At 45.7% G+C, this 18,214-nt stretch overlaps 4 protein-coding genes across 9 annotated transcripts; 2 read left to right on the forward strand and 2 right to left on the reverse strand.

Annotated features, from left to right (window-relative positions):
• Positions 1-20: 20 nt before the first annotated feature.
• Positions 21-1,547, reverse strand: rasd2a (RASD family member 2a). Its single transcript, XM_037476895.2, has 2 exons — positions 924-1,547; positions 21-774 (listed from the first exon to the last, which is right to left on the reverse strand). Exons 1-2 carry the CDS (start codon positions 1,471-1,473, stop codon positions 263-265), a joined length of 1,062 nt encoding a protein of 353 aa, XP_037332792.2. The 5' UTR covers positions 1,474-1,547; the 3' UTR covers positions 21-262.
• A 1,863-nt stretch (positions 1,548-3,410) lies between these two features.
• On the forward strand, positions 3,411-13,785 carry epn3a (epsin 3a). Of its 3 annotated transcripts, none has more exons than XM_037476889.2 (11): positions 3,411-5,439; positions 7,337-8,077; positions 9,778-9,896; positions 10,488-10,565; positions 10,967-11,092; positions 11,329-11,412; positions 11,690-11,819; positions 12,010-12,168; positions 12,279-12,356; positions 12,441-12,677; positions 12,830-13,785. In XM_037476889.2, exons 2-11 carry the CDS (start codon positions 7,498-7,500, stop codon positions 13,114-13,116), a joined length of 1,878 nt encoding a protein of 625 aa, XP_037332786.2. In that variant the 5' UTR covers positions 3,411-5,439; positions 7,337-7,497; the 3' UTR covers positions 13,117-13,785. The 3 variants fall into 3 exon arrangements, with proteins under 3 accessions (XP_037332786.2, XP_037332787.2, XP_037332788.2); XM_037476890.2 differs by having other exon boundaries at positions 3,412-5,439; positions 12,013-12,168; XM_037476891.2 differs by lacking the exon at positions 10,488-10,565 and having other exon boundaries at positions 3,412-5,439.
• Positions 12,494-15,453, reverse strand: arl16 (ADP-ribosylation factor-like 16). 3 transcript variants are annotated; one of them, XR_009957139.1, is made up of 6 exons: positions 15,288-15,453; positions 14,965-15,019; positions 14,762-14,878; positions 14,569-14,684; positions 14,204-14,431; positions 12,494-12,619 (listed from the first exon to the last, which is right to left on the reverse strand). XR_009957139.1 is itself a non-coding variant. In XM_062566113.1 (5 exons), the coding sequence occupies exons 1-5, from the start codon at positions 15,362-15,364 to the stop codon at positions 14,266-14,268; spliced, it is 456 nt and encodes a 151-aa protein (XP_062422097.1). In that variant the 5' UTR covers positions 15,365-15,453; the 3' UTR covers positions 13,921-14,265. The 3 variants fall into 3 exon arrangements, 2 of the variants coding, with proteins under 2 accessions (XP_062422097.1, XP_062422096.1); XM_062566113.1 differs by lacking the exon at positions 12,494-12,619 and having other exon boundaries at positions 13,921-14,431; positions 14,837-14,878; XM_062566112.1 differs by lacking the exon at positions 12,494-12,619 and having other exon boundaries at positions 13,921-14,431.
• Positions 15,454-15,483: 30 nt separating this feature from the next.
• fn3krp (fructosamine 3 kinase related protein) lies at positions 15,484-18,023 on the forward strand. 2 transcript variants are annotated; one of them, XM_037476898.2, is made up of 6 exons: positions 15,484-15,534; positions 16,034-16,185; positions 16,328-16,419; positions 16,512-16,594; positions 16,695-16,817; positions 16,902-18,023. In XM_037476898.2, exons 2-6 carry the CDS (start codon positions 16,043-16,045, stop codon positions 17,238-17,240), a joined length of 780 nt encoding a protein of 259 aa, XP_037332795.2. In that variant the 5' UTR covers positions 15,484-15,534; positions 16,034-16,042; the 3' UTR covers positions 17,241-18,023. The 2 variants fall into 2 exon arrangements, with proteins under 2 accessions (XP_037332795.2, XP_037332794.2); XM_037476897.2 differs by having other exon boundaries at positions 15,491-15,733.
• Positions 18,024-18,214: the final 191 nt, after the last annotated feature.

Consider the following 18,214-nt stretch of genomic DNA (forward strand, 5'->3'; position numbering starts at 1 on the left):
ATGGCTGACGTACGTGAATGCAAGGCCGACAGTATCTCTGTCTCACCGACCTGTGACTTAAAATGTCCGAAATCACACGAATGATTGCTCATGAGGCATTTGTGACCATTAGAAATGTTTTATTATAGGAATGTGTAAATACATATACAAAAGCACAAAAGATGAAAGCACTGGTCCAGCCAGGTGCTACAGAGTATAACCCCTTACATAATATAACATTGCAGCATACTACTACAATTGGTTTATCGAGAAGGCGCACGATTCATTGAATCTGACACCTCTCGTGTTTGTTGTGTTTGGTGCTGGACTTGAGCACCAGCCGCAGGTCGCTGGTGAAGCTCGGGCGGCGCGCCAGCGGGTCCACGGCGGCGCAGGGCGCGCCGAATCCCCGGCTCCCTCTCCAGCCCCGCGGGCCGACGCACATCGACTGGTAGCTGAGGATGGAGACGAGCTGGTGGCGCGACGGACTCGTCTCGTCCGGCAGCCCGCAGAGAGCGGCGAGAGCCCGGAAGGCCGCCTCCGTGCCGGCGCCGTCTTTGGCGGAAGTCTCGAAGAACGCGACGTCCTCGCCGAGCGCCTCCGTCACCTCGGACCGTCGGACGGCCCTCGGTGCGGCGACGTCCGCTTTGTTTGCGCAGACCACGACTCGCGCCCTCGCGGGATGCTTGGAGTTCAGTAACTTCGCCTTGGCGTCCTTGATCTCGTCGAGCCGCACGCAGACTTCTTCGAAGGACTCCCTGTCGTCCAAACTGAACACCAGCAGGAAGGTGTCACCTGGAGAGGGAGGGAGAGAGGGAGCATCGTTTTAGTTACATCGTAACACCCCACATGCACAGGTGCTCTCTCTTGTAAAAAAGAAAATAGTATTTCGTCGCATTTTATTGATGCTGAAAACGAATCTTAATCTAATCTGAGAGGCTCACCTGTCAGTATGGATAGCCTCCGTTTCGCGGGGAAGTCCCTCTCACTGGCGGCGTCCAGGAGATCCATCTGATACGTCTCTCCTCCTATGTGGAACAGCTTTCTGTGGAAGTCCTCGGTCGTGGGCTCGTATTGCTCTTCGAAGTCTTTACCCAAGAACCGCTGGAGGATTTTGGTTTTACCCACTTTGGGCGCGCCGAGCACAACTATTCTGTGACAGTTCCTGCGCTTGGTCAGACCCAGCTCCAGCAGATTCATGGACCTCTTCGGGAGTCGATCGATGGACACCTGCCGATTTCCGGAGCAAGAAGATAAACCCGGGGAAACCGATCCTTTCTCTTGTTGTTTCAAGCGCCCTTTAACCGTCTTGATGATGCCCATGCTCGTCTTCGATATGTTTGAGACTTTGGGATGCTGCGGTCCGGGCGTGAGGGCAGCGCCCTGAAGAAGTGAGTGCGTGATGTCTGAGTCGTGACGCCCGGTGAGAGAGTTGAACATTTCGAGGATGCCGTCAACGGGAAGGTAAATCTTCTCAGTCGCGTTCATCGCCATGTCCCTTCAAGCGTCTCCAGGCACCGAGACGAGGCTTTGAAAAAATCTCACCAACCCAGTTGCTTCTCCATGTGCGTGCACCGAAACGCAGCCGAGTGGCCCCTCTTTATAGAGCAGCACCTTGCGCAGTGTCTGCGTCACCGCCTCATCCAGAGACCACAGTCCTTTTGTGGAAGCACACAGAAGCAACACAACAAACCAGCTCTCAAGACCTCCGCGTTACATTATCTTAGTCTCCATAGTTCGGACACGTATAGAAGGATTAGTTTACCCCAATTTGTTTAAAAATTGTGAAATTATTCAAATCAGATTTATATTCTTATTTAGAACATTTTGTCAGGAGACAAAAACATTGGTATGACATTGCCATCTGTGTCGACTTTATTCCTATCATTTAAACACCTCACTTTATGGATTAATTGACAACTAATGTGTCTAGATATCAGTTTCAAATCCCTGTTGCCATGGACACAGGAGGTGTGAGAACTAATTGTGTTAATTATACAGAAGTCATGGTTACAATAATTATTCATTTTCAGTTCATATTTCCTGCTGGAGTCTATTTATGTTAACATATGCATAACACATCAGTGTTTTCCCAACCGACGCGACATCAACGTAACTGTGCATCATATGATTAAGTTATTCATAAGGCTGGTATGAGCAGTACTTTCAAACCTTGTGGTTTTCTGCAATGTTCACATGGAAAAACTGCTCTTTGCCGTATGGGGCCTAGTGATGCAGTTTGCTTTTATTTTCCATTGTATAAAGACATAAAAATAGCACTTGGCTTAATGGAGAATTACATGAGGACAACCATTTGCATCAATGAGTAAAGCTCTGTTCGAGAAAGAAGATTTGCAGGAAGTTGAAGGACGCTTACCTTGAGAGTACATTTGGTCCGTACTTTGTTGGAGAAGCCAGAACATCTTGAATAACTGCAGTCTTTGTCCATCAAATTCCTACTGGGTACAAACCTTGGCCACTCTGAAAGAACAGCCCATAACAGTCTCTTTCAGGAAATCTGAAGAGTGTGTGAGTCTGCAGCCATACAAAAAGGAAAGGCTGATTGCCATGGAGAATACAATCCCATTTCATCTTGTACAGTTCAGAGAAAACAGAAGACCTTTTATTAAAAGGAAAAACAACAGCATTTTGAAGAAACGCCACATGAATTATATTTTAAAATGTAATGTATGTTCCTACCTTTAGTTTTAATAAGGTCAGAGGATAAGAAACATTAAAAAGCCTTTACGTCAGAAAAACCAAAGAGTTATTGCTTCTACCGCTCCTATAATTTCCCCCTGTCATGGATTGATATTATTAGCAAACCGCCTTCGTCACAGTACATCAGGCTAATGACTGTAATTTGTAAATGCAATGACATTTATAGAAATGATTGAGCCATCATCCACCCATCAAAAAGCCACACATCGTGACAGTCATTTCACATGCTTTACTGTGACACGACATTTATTTTCCAAAGAAACCAACCGATACTGTCAAGGTTCAATTTTAAAAGTGGTCACCGATATTAGCTTTTAAAATGTGAATACGTAGCTGAAATTGTTTGGTAAAAAAACAATACCAAATTGATAAAACTCAATTTAACAACAATGACTCAAAATGACCTCAAAAGGAACATGCTAAATATCAACTACATACATAATGTATAACGCAATAGATAATATAAGTAAATAATAAACGACATGAAATACCTAAGACACATGTGCATATATGTGCATCAAACACAGTCAATATACACTCACTGACCACTTTATTAGGTACACTAGTAAAATGTTGGACCACCTTTGCCTTCAGAACTGCCTGATGGCTGCATATCTATGATGAAAATCTCCCGTTCCACCACATCCCAAAGGCGCTCTATTGCGATCTGGCCACTGTGGAGGCCATTGCAGTACAGTGAACTCCTTGTCATGGTCAATAAACCAGTTTGAGATGATATGAGGTTTGTGACACGGTGCTTTTTCCTGCTGGAAGTAGCCATCAGAGGATGGACATGGTCAGCAACAACACTCAGGTTTGCTACGGAATTTAAACGATGCTCAATTGGTACAAAGGGACCCAAAGTGCCCCGAGACACCATTACACCTCCAGCCTGAACCATTGACACAAGGCAGGATGGATCTGTGCTTTCATGTTGTTTACATAAACCCTACAATCTGAATGTTGCAGCTGAAATCGAGACTCATCAGACCAGTCTTCTATTGTCCAATTTTGGACAAATTGTTCATTCTCTGTAAACACTAGAGATGTTTGTGAACTTAAGTTGTCTTGACCACATCTTCATAAATTCATTGAGTTGCAGCCATGAGATTGGCTGATTAGCATTGACATTTGTGGCCCAATCTCAGAAAACAGCAGACAAAAAACCCAACACTAATCACCAGAAAACAAAGATAACCACAAGTGGGCAGCAGATAGCGACAGATCCATTCAAAGCTCAAGTAACAGGATCCTCTAGTGGACAGATCAGAGATCACATGCATTTCATTTTCGTTGTTTATTTTGGCACCGACACAAGAACCGTCAGACTTCCTTTACATGACGTCCCCTCGGTGCAGTAGCAGGTCCTTTCTCCTCCCCCTCTGGTCTACTCGCCTGCATGCCCCCCTTCTCTGCACTGACCTCATCAGCCCTTTGTTGCAAAACAAAGGAGTGTTCAGGCATCTGTTTTCAGGAGAAATAAAGACTTAGGGGTGCCAAGACAGAGAGGAGGAGGGCCGGAGGTAGTGTGTGAAGTTTGGCTCCATCAACTTGATCGCAGAGAGTCACGTGGAGGCTAAAACGGGAGCAGCAACAAGCCAATGTGGCCTCCCACGCGGAGAACTAGAAATACCGGCTATGGCAGCTTCACTGCCTGATAAAATGCAATTTTTTTTCTAGATTCGCTGTGAGTGGCGTCTCCGAAGAGTCATGCCTTTGTGGTTCTAAGGTGGAGCTGGTATTTCCTGTATGTCCTCCTCAGTCACCCAGTCACAAGGCCCTCTGCTCTCTCTCCCACCATCTCCTCTGTACATTCCCACGCACATCAAGCTGGTAGAAGGCAGAGATTGCTTTTTGCGCTTTGAGAGAATCCAAGACGCCTTAAAGACGGAGAAGATCTAGTTCCCGTGCACTGCATGACCATGCCCCTTCAGACAACATCCCATTAGCTGTGATGAATAAATAAAGAGCAAAGAACCAACGCTGGAGCTGCTGGAGAAGGAAACACAATCTATGGTTTGGTCACTGTGGGATGTTCACTCACTTTGCAGGGGTGAGCTGCATTGAACTATGGGAAATGAAAAGGTCTGGTGTACAATTACAGGGTGAGACCCGCTGTATCACATTTCAACGCAAGACCCCTAATATTCCAATATCTTTAGGTCTCTGTAACAGTTCAATATTAAACCACCTTGCAGATTGACGTTATTTAGGCGCAATGTTATTCAGTGAAGCGGGATGAGGGTGCGAGCGGGTGTGTCCTAACGGCGTGTGTGCGTTTACGCAAACCGGCACGCGGTCACTTTGCGCCCCTCACTCGCGGATCCTTTCCGGTGTGCGTCTCTTCCGGGTGCTCGGATCACCTGCTCCGATGGGCTCGGGTTGCGTTGCGCCCGGCAATGAAAGTGTTAAGTCTGACTCTGCATGCACCGAGCGGGCCTCCCTCCCTCCCACTCCATCCATCCATTTGCACTGTGTGTGTGTGTGTGTTTTCGAGGGGGGTGTCGGCTGTGTCATCCGCAAGCCTGGATTGCGATATGCGCGCACGCAACTTACTTTCATAATAAAACCTCGCATTTGAGCTCACACGCTTTTGCTCTTTATTAAATAACCTTTAAAAAAAAAAAAAAAAAAACTCCCGTTCCTTCTCCAACGGGATATGCCGAGAGGCGGAGGCGTTTCTTCCTCCACCCAAAGCCTCCCCAAGTTGAGACCACACTGACGCGCTGTGACATGAAGGTAAGAGGGAGAGTGGATCGCGGTTCGTCGCGATTTTTTCTGCTTTCTCTTTGTTTTGCTGTTGTTGTGTTATTCCGCCGTGGTTTTAAACTTTTAAACTCGGAATCACTGCTGAGTCACGATCGTATAGTTCGCGGTCTACGCGAGCGCTGCCCAGTTTGACGCGAAGCGTGCACGACAATGGCTCCGGGTCGTCCTGGTTTGGGACAAAAAAAGGGACGCAAGTTGAATCGAAACCTGTGTTTTCATCCAGCCGTTTCGGCGTGTTTGGTTCCACGCACCTGGAGGGGGCAAAAATAAAACACACTGGCAACGTAGGCCCGGTCCGGAAACAGTTTAGTGGCCTATACGAAAAGATTGTTTCCCTAGGTGCAGGATTTAAAGACACGAGCTCATGTGCTTGTAACGAATAATTAAAACGGAAAGCAGACTAAGTAAATAGTTTGAGAGCCGAGTCCAGTATGTCCCCCGCGTCAAGGTCACATGTCACAGTCCTCAAACTGTGCTCCGGAATGTGTGTCATGGGCAGAATAAATATGAATGTGTGTGCACATGGTTCGTTGCCTCCCTCCTCTGGCTACTATCAGATCGACTTGTGTGATGTGATATCATACATGAGCCACAACAATTGATCTATCGTTGTTATTGGAAAAGGAGGCATCCAGGATTAGAAATCTAGACAAAAAGGGTGGTGTTACTGCCACTCTTTGATATGTCCTGCCACAGAACATCTCTCTCTCTCTCTCTGTCATTTTCGGTGTTACCCCCCCCCCCCCCACACACACACACACTTTGCCCACTTTCAGTTACAGGAATTTAGAGAAGCTAGAAGCAGACTATCTGGTTATTCCTTAGAGACAGTCGCTAGCTGTCTTTCTTGTTACCAATGTACTTTCTTGTTTCTAATGTACTTTCTTGTTATTTGTTCTTCCGAGTTTGTATCTCTATGTGGAAATGCACTTATTGTACGTCGCTTTGGATAAAAGCGTCAGCTAAATGACATGTAATGTAACGCTAGCCAATTGACCCTAGGGATCAGGAGATAATGGGACTCTGTCATCACAAACATTTAGCCTCTTCCCACCACTTCATGTATTTACAGCATAGAACACTCTCGTAGCGTGACTGATGTCACCGGACAATTTAGTCACTTTTCGCTAATAGTACGCCCCGATTTCTTCTGTTGAGGCTTTTCAAGGGTTAAAAAACGGTCCGTTTCTTATTGACTTTCTCTATACTGCATCAGCCTGCCACATTTATTATTATTATAATAAATTATTCAAATATTTAGCAGGCCATCTCTCATCTCGTGGCCTCTTTTTCGAATATGAATCTAACATTTGGAAACGCTGACTCAGGTTTTGGGTCAAGTTAGTTAAATAGAAGAGACAGATCTGGGAAGTTATCGGCTCAACTGACTCACTGTATACAAAAGAAAGTCCAATGTCTGGGGCATTGTGCATATACTATATATATATATATATATATATATATGTGTGTGTGTGTATATACAGAGAGGGAGGGAGAGATGAGGGTTGAGTTGGCGTCCCTAAACTAATATTTTCTTTTACGGGAAGGAAACAGTATTTCTGTGAATGATTAATTTATTAAAATATAGCTACCGAGCTGATCATTGCTTACTCGGCGCGCTCACACGTCTCTATTCAAGTTGTTTGAGGGAAAACTGATCCAAGGGGTCGTGTTTCACTTCACTGGGGGGGGGGGGGGGGGGGGGGGTGAATTTTTTTTTTCTTCGGTCCACAGTGTTGTCAGTAACGTCAAGCCGAGGGAGTAGCGATACTAACGATGCTATTGTGGGTGTGCCTGTATGAGTCTAAGTAAGTTATCTCTGTGAATATTTCACACAAGGATTAAACATATGTTCTTTTTCCGGCAGAAACGCACCGGTGGACATCACTGAGGTTTCCCAACAGAAGGCTAATAACTTTGTTCCAAGCGAGCCACCTCGTCTGAGGCGACGCAGTGGGCTCGCCCGCTGTAAGACCTATCTCTCTCTCTCTCTCTCTCTCTCGCCGCCTGCGACACACTACCGCCGCCATGCAGACCTCATCGCTCCGCCGCCAGATGAAAAACATGGTCAACAACTTCACGGAGGCCGAGATCAAGGTCCGTGAGGCCACCTCCAACGACCCCTGGGGTCCCCCCAGCTCGCTCATGTCGGAGGTCGCGGACCTGACCTTCAACGTGGTGGCTTTCACCGAGGTCATGGGCATGATCTGGAAGCGTCTCAACGACCACGGTAAGAACTGGCGCCACGTTTACAAGGCGCTGACCCTGCTGGACTACCTGATCAAAACGGGCTCCGAGCGCGTGGCCCAGGAGTGCCGGGAGAACATTTACACCATCCAGACGCTGAGGGACTTCCAGTACAGCGATCGGGACGGACGCGACCAAGGTGTCAACGTCCGGGAGAAGGCCAAGCAGCTGGTGGCCCTGCTGAAGGACGAGGAGAAGCTGAAGAAGGAGAGAAGCCAGGCGATGAAGACCAAGACGCGCATAGCGGGCTCCGCCAGTGGCTTGGGCTCCGGCTCGATGCCTCCTCCGTACCCGGGCCGGTCCGCGGGGGTCCTGGGGGACGAGCCCGGCATGTGCAGGAGCTCGCCGTCCTCCTTTAACTGTGAGTAGAAGGGTGGGAATCAAACGTCCACCTGAGAAAACGCGCCCGGATCACTTCCTTTGGCCGTCCTTTTTCAATTCCCACCATATAAAGTCCCATGTGGTCTTTGTATGTCTTTTTTCTGAAATCACGGCGACACCATCGGGCGGACTTCTCTGCTCCCTGCTCTGTTTTTGAGAGATCACTCGTCGCCTGGTGTTTCTCACCGAGGTGACACAAGCAGCACGTTCCAACATTGAGGCCTCGATCTGTTGTGATTGAACAGCTTCTTTGTTGTTTTCCGGGTTCTGCTCCCCACCGACGGTTTGACATCTGCATTCCTTTCATTCTCTTGTTTACAGTCACGTCAGCTGAACTGGATTTACAAAAGAGGAGGACGCCCTGTGTGTGTGGGGCTCTCAACCTAATGTGAAAGCACGGCTGGATACCATGTTTACTGTTACATGTGTGACCTGTTACGCTGCTGTGGAGATGTTGGCTAGGTGGCAAGATAATATAAAAGACCTAAGTGAGCCCTCTGAGTGTGTGTAGGGGTTTACACATCTGATGTCATTGAATATGAACTACAGAAAAAAGCTCAAACTTAAAAAATATATTGTGGATGAAAGCATCAAGCAGCTTGTGTGTGTAGCGTTTGTGATCGAATGCCTGGTGTGTACCGTATACCTTTTGTGGCTAATGGTGTAAATGTGTGTAGTCAGTCAGCAGCAGATCCGCGGCTTCATGATTGCGTCACTTACTTTGATGTCTGAGGCCTGTCATATATCAGATATGCCCACTTTTGGTAACTGTTTTATTTCTCGATACATTTTTTCCCGATTGATCCACATTCTTTGCATACTTTTCTAGGCCAGAACATGTGCCAGTGGAGACATCTGGCATGAGCAGTCAGCATGTCCAATGGGAGCAGGGTTTGCGCCAGGAAAAACATATTCTTCATGTGATGACAAAATGCAAAGGGCGTCTTTCGCGCTGGATAACCATAACAGCTTTACGCCTACAGACATGCTGGGCTTTGCAAATGCGGTTATTCGATTTAAATCTTTTGCTTTTTGCATTTGCTTTGCTCTGGGAACATCTCATGCCATCCGGGACACTGGCGCACAGAGATGTTTGGAGTGTTGGACAGAATGCTGATTGATGGCGTGGGTGGGGGTTGAGAGGTCAGCAGCAGCTAATTGCGAGCGAGCGTTCCAGCTCAAACGCTGGATATTGAAGGGCAGCACAGTGGAAATGATCGGCTCCTGAGACCCTAACGTTGCCACTGTGTGACCTGCTTCCCTCTTTTGACCTTGTGACAGACAGCCTGACACTCAGACTGGTGCACTGCTAGCAACAACAACAAAAAAAATGACCCCACACCCGGCATCCACCCTTCCCTTCCTCCAAACTAGGACCCCAGCCCAGAGTATTTAGGGTAATAAGGTGGGCTCTACTCCAACCTGTCCATCCCTCTGCCCCTCCGCCTCCCCGAATCTCCACACAGACGCACCATTGTTCTCTGAGCAGGGAGGCAGGCGCAGGCGCAAGCAATGCCAGCAAAGGCCCTGACCAATGGGCAGCGGAAAAGAACATGTGAACAGTGCCAGCTCCTTTTTCTTGCCTTTAAAAAAAAAAAAATCCCTCTCAAGTCTTTCACTTTTTACATCCGTTTTTTGTTTCTTGTTCTAGCCTAACACCCGTCTGCTCTTCCTCTGTAGCCTCCTCTTCCTCTCCTCGACTCGATCCAGAAATGGAGCAAGCTCGGCCCGCGACCAGTGGAGAAGAAGAGCTGCAGCTGCAGCTGGCCCTGGCTATGAGCCGAGAAGAGAGTGAAAAGGTACCTCTAACTAAGATAACACAGAGACACACACACACACACACACACACACACACACAAACAAACAAACCTCTCATCTCTACAGCACGAGCGCCTGAGGAAAAAGAGACTTAAAAACATTAAACGTCCCCCCCCCACACACACACACACACACATAGGGTTGGAGACTGTCTGTAATGGTGGGTGAGGCGCTCTTACTGCCTGTCTCACCGAGGGCCACCATTTCCCGAAAGCCTTAACCAAAATGATATCATCGACTCCGATGTGGTCAATAATGGCGTCAGCCATGCTGGAGAGTCAGGGAGCTGGAAGAGCAAGCAAGCGAGAGCGAGAGAGAGAGGGAGAGAGAAAGCCGGACAGGATGTGTGCATTGATCCACTGTCAAGCAGCCAAGACAAGGGCAGCAGCTGTCCTCTGGGACCCCTCTTCTGCTATTATAGGAATATATATCAAAGGCTCATACATGTTAGTGCGCTGCATTTTCTGTGACACTCCTCAGTTCTACATCACTTAAGTCTGTAAGGCCCAATCAAGCAAAGAAATCCAGCGTTTACCTCTCCCGTTCTCCTCATTCTACCTGCTCGACCTTAGCCACCCCCTACACTGGATATTGATGAACAGACCCAGCTGCGGATCGCTATGACGCTCAGCCAGGAGCAGCCCCACAAGGTACAAGTACGCTGTTACCAGGGAGGGCCGGCTGTTCCCTTTTGCATCGTATGCCCTGTAGCGCATCACTGAAACCAACCTCACCGGCCTGAGTGGGCCTTCTGAGAACCTGCTGCTGCATGCACTTCACCACCTCCATGGCCTCCCATGACACCACCCCCCCCCCCCCCCCCCCCACTAAAAGGACATGCCATTTTCTAAAGCGACTAATCAAACGGGGCTGCATTCTTCTGTTCTACTAACCGTTAAATCTCTCCATAGTTCAAAAGTGTGAGATACCGATGGAGGGGCTGAAGGGTTTGACCCCTTTTACTGTAAAGTCGCATGCAGCGTGCTGTACTGTTTGTCCAAGCTTTGTTTGCACTTTCTTGATCACACACTGATTGCGATTCCTTTCCCAGTTACCCACCCATTCTCAGCCAGTCCAACCTGTCCCTGTCCCTGTCCCTGCCCCTGTTGCACTGGATATGGATGAGGACACGCAGCTCCAGTTGGCCTTGAGTCTGAGCAAGGAGGTGCACCAGCAGGTAGAGTTACTCAGGGGTTAAATGTTTCCAAAATGTTTTGTACCTTTTTAGGTACATCCGGCGATTCTCTGTTCTCCCTTCTGTTTGACCGCCCAACTTTTTTGTTTGTGCGCATTGCACTCATCTATATCTGGGTCGTACGTTGCCCAGGAAAACTGGCCCAGTCATAAATATAGTATGATGTCAGAAAATTTGAATTTGCCCAACAGCGTCTGTGTGTCTGTATCTGTTCATAGGAGCAACTCAGTCGCCAAGGGGACGAGTCGATGCTCATGAAAGCTCTGGAGGACAGCAAACGTGAGATGGAGTCTAAAGGCGGGGTATGATTTATTGGGGTATGGAATATCTCAATGGGGGTGATGAAGCATAAGCTGTATACTGTGGTTTTGAGAACAACATATCTATGGAAAAAGGCCCAACATTTATATAGTATAATACACAATAACGATTGGCAGGATTGGAGAGGTTGTATTTTTAAAGATTCATCAACAATTAAACTCAACTTTCACTTTTGTTTTTGATGAGAGAACTATTGCAAAGTGTTAAAGCCATATACTATGCTGAGAAATATGTTCTTTTTTTTGTTTTTGCGGGTAGACTGCCTTCATGGACCTGGTAGATGTTTTTGCGCTGCCCTCAGATCAGCCTCCTAGTAACCAACGATGGATCGATGCCCCACAGCAGGCCGCTGCTGCTCCGGGGAGCGCAGGCCGCTGGGACTCCCTGGGTGAGCCTTGAAGTAGCTGACCACGATCAAAGCACCAGTGTTAAAATTAGTCATAAAATGTATGGTCCTTGACGACTGAACTATTTGCAGCTTGATTCATTTCAGGTGTTACCAGAAACCGATATAGCATTAGACCCGTGTTTGCATTAGGACTCTCTTTCCACTCTCTAATTCACCTCTGTCATTTAAGTAGGCAGCGACAATGTCACAGGAGTAGATGCCCCCTGGATGGCCCCGCCAACGTCCAACAGCCCCCCTCCTCCATGGGAGCCCCCTGTCAACCCCTGGGACGACCCGCACAGAACCTTTGACGCCGCAGGCCGAGAATGGGCCTTCCCTGAAAACACAGGTGATGCACACACTCCGACACCTTCAACCATGTCAAATAAATGGGAGAGGCCACATTTAATTTCCAATGACATATTGGAATATTAAAAGTAAATTGTTTTTTATTTGCAGCCGCCTCAGGAGTCGATCCATTCTCATCCCTCAAAGGGACTGTCAGGGAACCCTACCTGCGACCCGGAAGCCCCTCGGGTAAACAATGCGTTCCTTTTACTGTTCTCATAGGGATTCTGCCCAAGCTTGCATTGTCACAATTTGCTCCTTTTCTGCCGTCAGATGGGGATCTTTTTGATGAAGCCATGGATGGAGGCCCGGTGGATATAAATGGGCGAGGGGAAAGCAGTCCTGAGCTATTTGACTTGGCCTGTCTTGGAGAAAGCCTGGCAGCCCCCGGCCCTCGTACGTGCCGGACACCTGAATCCTTCCTGGGCCCCACAGCGGCATCCTTGGTAGACCTGGATAGATTGATCCCAGTAAATCCTCCAGCCAAAACCTTGAACCCCTTCCTCTCAGGTATTTGGTGCATTTTTTACTCATTTGGGGCTCAAGGGGGAAGACCAGGAAATCACAAATTTAGAATTAAATACTATCTGTGTTTGTTTAAGTTCAGTAGCTTTTTGAAGCAAACCAAAATATATATTTTTTTGTTTCATCTTTCTGTTAAGGACTCAGTGCTCCATCGGCCATCAACCCATTCCAAGCGGAGCCGGCCAAACTAACTCTGAATCAAATGGGCTACAGCACCCCCGCTCATGTTCCCCAGGGCGCTTCCCTTCCCTACAGTGCCTCTTTGCCCCTACCCATGAGCCACCAGCCTGCCAGCCTCCCCGCCTCTCTTACTCACCCAACCCAGCCCGGCCTCGGCCTGCCAGCGACCCTCCCCGAGCCGCTGTTGCCCTTCTCTTCAGGCAGCATCGACGGATCACAGGCTGCACAGAACCCTTTCTTATGAGGAGCAACTAAACTGGACCAAATAGCTATTAAAAAAAGGGTAACTGCGGATTGAATAGCCGCATCCAGGACTTGAATGAAAACTGAATGTTTCATATTGTACTATAATCCGGTAACCACTAGATTAATGCAAGCTGGTTCTGCTCCTCAGTGCAATAATCAGTGACAGGAGTATTTAAAAAGAGACACCTTTGTATCAAAAATGAGTGTCATGCAGGCACTCTTTATGGCCATAATCGATTGCAACCATAATACAGATAAAACTCGCACAAAAGCACAGTTTGATAACAGTTTGATGTCGCTTCACTTGGCCACAATTACCAGGCAAATTGTATTACGGATTTTCAACAAGTCTCTTGCTCACTCGTCTGTTTGTGCAATTTGCTTTTCTGGCTGCTGCTGTCATATACAAATGTAAAAAAAAATGGATTTCCCATAAGAGACCAGCGTTAGAGACCTGTCCCGTGCTTCAAATGCTGCCGCATCAATACAGTTACATTTTCTGTTGGAACCAGAACTGTTTAGTAACAGTTGTGTGCATTTGATTTTATTTTTGGTGTTTGGGAGGACTGGAAGTGCTGAATGATTGCCCATCAGCACGTTACCCTTAGAAAATGAATGAATCCTGAGTTTTATTGATTGCTTGTGAACCAGATTCGTCAAATATAAGGGTAAAATTGGAACACTGCCTCATTTTTCAGTCTGTTTTATTGCTTTGCATTTCATCAATTCCTGTGACGTCAACACTTTTCATTCCAGAATGTTTATAAGCCAGGCAGTAGCATTCACAATATTTGTTGTGCACTGTAGACCCTCTGCTGGTAGTGACTCAGTACCTCTATGCTGCAACACTTCAAGTAATCAATCAGGAGCACGAGTCTTCCCCTGTCAGTCAAGCAGTTTGCTATTTGTAAATAATTTATAATGGTGGGGGAGACACTGCATCGTACAACCAATGCATCTACTTCCCCATTTACTCGTTCCAGGACACTAAAATATATTTGGTCCCAAAGATATGGCAACTGATTTTCAGTGGATCCAATTTTACGTGTCTTTGTCTTTTCACATTGAGAATATTGACATCTTACCAAAACGGCTTGAAGCGGTCATCAAAGGTCATTTGTGAGTAGAATCCCAAGGCTATGACAGTTCACTTGACTATGATGGACTCCAGCCAGCTCAGCACCTCCTGAAGTCCCTGTCCGGTGCTGGCACTGACTTCCAGTATCGTGATTGGCTGAGTAGCGGATGCAATGATGTCATCCATTCTGAAGAGTGATTTTATCTCAACGAGGCTCATAATGCATGGCATGTCCCTGGAAATAGTCAATAAAAAAGTACATAACAACTTCCAGCTAAAGAGAGTTATGACGTTGCTCGACCAGCAGGAACTGAAATCTTGCGGGGATGCAAAGTAAAAGTGGGGATTGTTGCGTATGTGTATGGGAGTTACCTCTTGTTGAATAGAATTAGCACAGAAACACTGTGCAAAGGTTCAGCGGAGAGCACCGACAGCAGCTGGATGCAAGAAGAAGATATCTGAGTAGTGTTGGCTGAGTCCACAATAAACTATGAAAAAACAAAAAATGCAGTCAGCGTGTGTACCTCTAACTAAAGTCCCAAATAGATACAGCTTGTTTACATACAATAACTGAGGAGCAATCTTTGAAGTAACTGGGCCATATAGGGCCCATGCAGCCTCCTAGCTCTCTGAGTGTCACCTTTTTCTTCTTTAGTGTAAGGTCCGTGAGGTTGGTTCCTACCTGTGGTGGTATAAGAGATTGCAGACGTTAAAAAAATGATGCTGCACACATTAAACGAGGATTAAAAGTACCTTCCAAATACTTACTGTGGGAAGAGTGGAGGGAGGTTCCCCGAGCTCACCTAATCCATGCAAACCGAGCTGTAAACAAACAATGTTAGGAAGAATATCCACAAGAGCCAGTGCAGTGGCTTTAATTGGATTAGAATTAGAATATTTTATATGATATATGTTTTGGTCTGTTAAAAACGGGTTTATGTGTAACGTTAGTTGCTGACTTAAGTTAGTTGACGGTTAACTACTTATTGTGTTTGCTACTGAAGCAGGCTAAGCTAGCTAGCTAGCTAGGTAACGTTAACCAACGTTAGGGAAGCCAGTCTTTTTCCGAGTTCTAGGTCCCCAAAAGGATATTTTGAAGACGTTTCAACAACAACGTTTTTCCGACGCTAGTCGCTCCGAGCAGCAGACAAATGTCACGGGTGCTCATTTCGGTTTTTCGCAGAACGATAATGTAGCCACGTTAAACATGTAACCGATGTAGCTTCATTTGGCACCATGGCGACGATCACATGACCGTGACACGTCACTGCGATAGGACGAAGTAGAAGTCACATGTAAATATACCGGAAAATAACAAGACCACCTTGCTCGAGACGGGTTCGTTGGCCTATTAGTGATACTATAAATCCACTATCATTTATTTTGGGAATTAATAATGGAAGCTACGTTAAAGAAAGAATTGGGCTCCGCCATGATTAAAGCAACTGGTCACTCGGGAGGAGGATGTATCAGCGAGGGCCAGAGTTATGATACTGACACTGGGAGAGTTTTTGTGAAGATAAATCACAAGAGCGAGGTATTTTTTCCCATTAAGGTTTTAGATTATTACAGTGACGTGGTTTTAGCATGTGGGTCCGTGTACCTTTTGATCGTCCCTTTTATCGTAAAAACCATATAACGAAAACACAGTCTTCTCGTTTTTCAAAAACGAGAAAACGGCAAGTGGGCAGAACCCTCTTGAGTATTTGACGGGCACCGACTGTACTGTGCACACATGTTGCCATTGAGACAAATTTCACTACTTCTGCACATGCAAAGTAGTGAACGTGAGTAATGCTGCACTGCTCACCAACCCAAATTCCTTTTTTTTATTCAGGCCAAATTGATGTTTGATGGGGAGAGGGCCAGTTTGGAAGCCATTTTAAAGACAGAAACTGTTAAAGTCCCCAAGCCTGTGAAGGTGGTTGAACTTGACACTGGAGGATGTGTATTTGTGATGGAGCATCTGGACATGAGAGGTCTTACCAAGTAAGATATCACTCATACAATTTGTTCAGCTCTGAGTAGAATAGAGGCCACATGAAAATATAGTTGTGTAAGCATATGTAAGTATAGTTTGCATTTTTTAATTTTCCTTTAACAAAATACATTTTTTCCAAATCCAATATAGGTACTCAAAGCAACTAGGCGAACAGCTGGCAGATCTGCATCTTCACAACAAGATACAATTGGAAAAAATACATAAAGAGCAGCAGACTGTCGGTAATAACCTTAAGTTAACTTTTGCAGGGGTAGTAAATGTACCAAAACATCCTTTCTCCTCTGACAAATATTACCTATTTGTCTGTCCACAGGAAAAAGAGCAGGACAATCAGAGGGGGCGGTTGTTGAGAAATTTGGCTTCAGTGTACCTACATGCTGTGGATATCTATCCCAGGTAAAAGGAAAAGTATTGCGTTTGTATACTAAGTGTGTGGTCTTAGTGTCTTTAAGATGTGACGGTAGTCCTGACTGTATTTCTTATCTTACCTCAACAGGAAAATGAGTGGCAGGATGACTGGGTGATGTTCTACTCCCAGCAGAGATTGCAGCACCAGCTTAACATGGTTGAGAAATCTTATGGAGACAGGGAGGCCCGAGAGCTCTGGGCCAAGCTTCAGGTTCTCTTTACACTTTACACATACCCCTATTATTGTATGAATGCTTTGACAGAGCAACTTATCTATTGTGACCTTTATTTACAGCTAAAGATCCCTCAGTTTTTCACAGATATGGTGATTGTCCCTGCTCTTCTCCATGGAGACCTATGGGGGGGCAATGTGGCGCAGTGTGCTCTGGGGCCTGTCATCTATGACCCAGCCTCCTTTTATGGCCACTCCGAATATGAGCTGGGTATTGCAGGGATGTTTGGTGGATTCAACAGCTCTTTCTACTCTGCTTACCACGAAAAGATTCCTCAAGCACCAGGCTTTGAAAATAGAAACCAACTTTACCAACTCTTCCACTATCTGAATCACTGGAACCACTTTGGTGGGGGCTACAGGGGCTCTTCGATAAGCATCATGAAGAAGCTACTGAAATAATTGTACTTGTACTCATACCAAGTGTTAAGTATGTATTTCCAGATCATACTTTTACCAAAAGGAGTGTGGCTAATTGCTGGAGAGACTAAACATAACAGTATAATGTCTGTAAAAAATACAGAATAAACATATCAACCACCCCCCCTCCCGTCTGCTACATCTATACAAACATGCTTCATATGGACTCTTTAATTGTATTTGTGTGTACTTGTGTGTAGGTTGTTGTAAACAAAACATAAACCTTGATATCTGAAACCTTTTAAAAAGGAAGGGCTTACCAAACACCAAGACCTTAGCTCAGCACCAACTTTAAAGCTCTTGATATTTATTTAAATAATTTCTTTGTGTTCAAAACACATTTGCTTGTCTGTTTAGTTAGAAGGTAGTTTGAAGAACAAATACCAAGACATGTTGGTATGCTGCAAAACCTTTTCTGAATCCTTAACCTTTTCCTTTTTTGTATGTTTTAAAGCAAAGGACATCACATTTTCCCAGTGAATGCAATACATTATGCTTTATCTGTAACACTGCATGTTCACCTACAAAATGTTGCCGTATTTAAATTCCACTCCTTGGTCCACAATACATCCTGGGGGAAATCAAAGTCTGGGACGTGCTGTATTTGTTGTCTATCAGGTATGAGATTGTTTGTTGATTGATGTTTTTTTCTTAAGTCTTACTTTAAATGTAAAAAATGTTTAGGATTTTAAATAAAAATAGTTCAATACAAAGAAATCATGTATTTAAAATGTAATCAACTTGAATAAAAGTAAACAATTATTGCCAGCAAATAACAATTATTTGTCTTTTCTGAGAAGGACCTGTCAACATTATATCACCACATTACTGGACCATTATTGTTGAAGCATTAACATTTAAATGTATCTTATAATCATTAATCTGTAATCTGCTATTGTTAAGTCTGTGACACAGTATGACATTTTATATTTTGTTTGTAAAATCTTAATCTTTAA

Source organism: Pungitius pungitius, chromosome 12 (assembly GCF_949316345.1).
Source record: "Pungitius pungitius chromosome 12, fPunPun2.1, whole genome shotgun sequence".
Taxonomy (NCBI): Eukaryota; Metazoa; Chordata; class Actinopteri; order Perciformes; family Gasterosteidae; genus Pungitius; species Pungitius pungitius.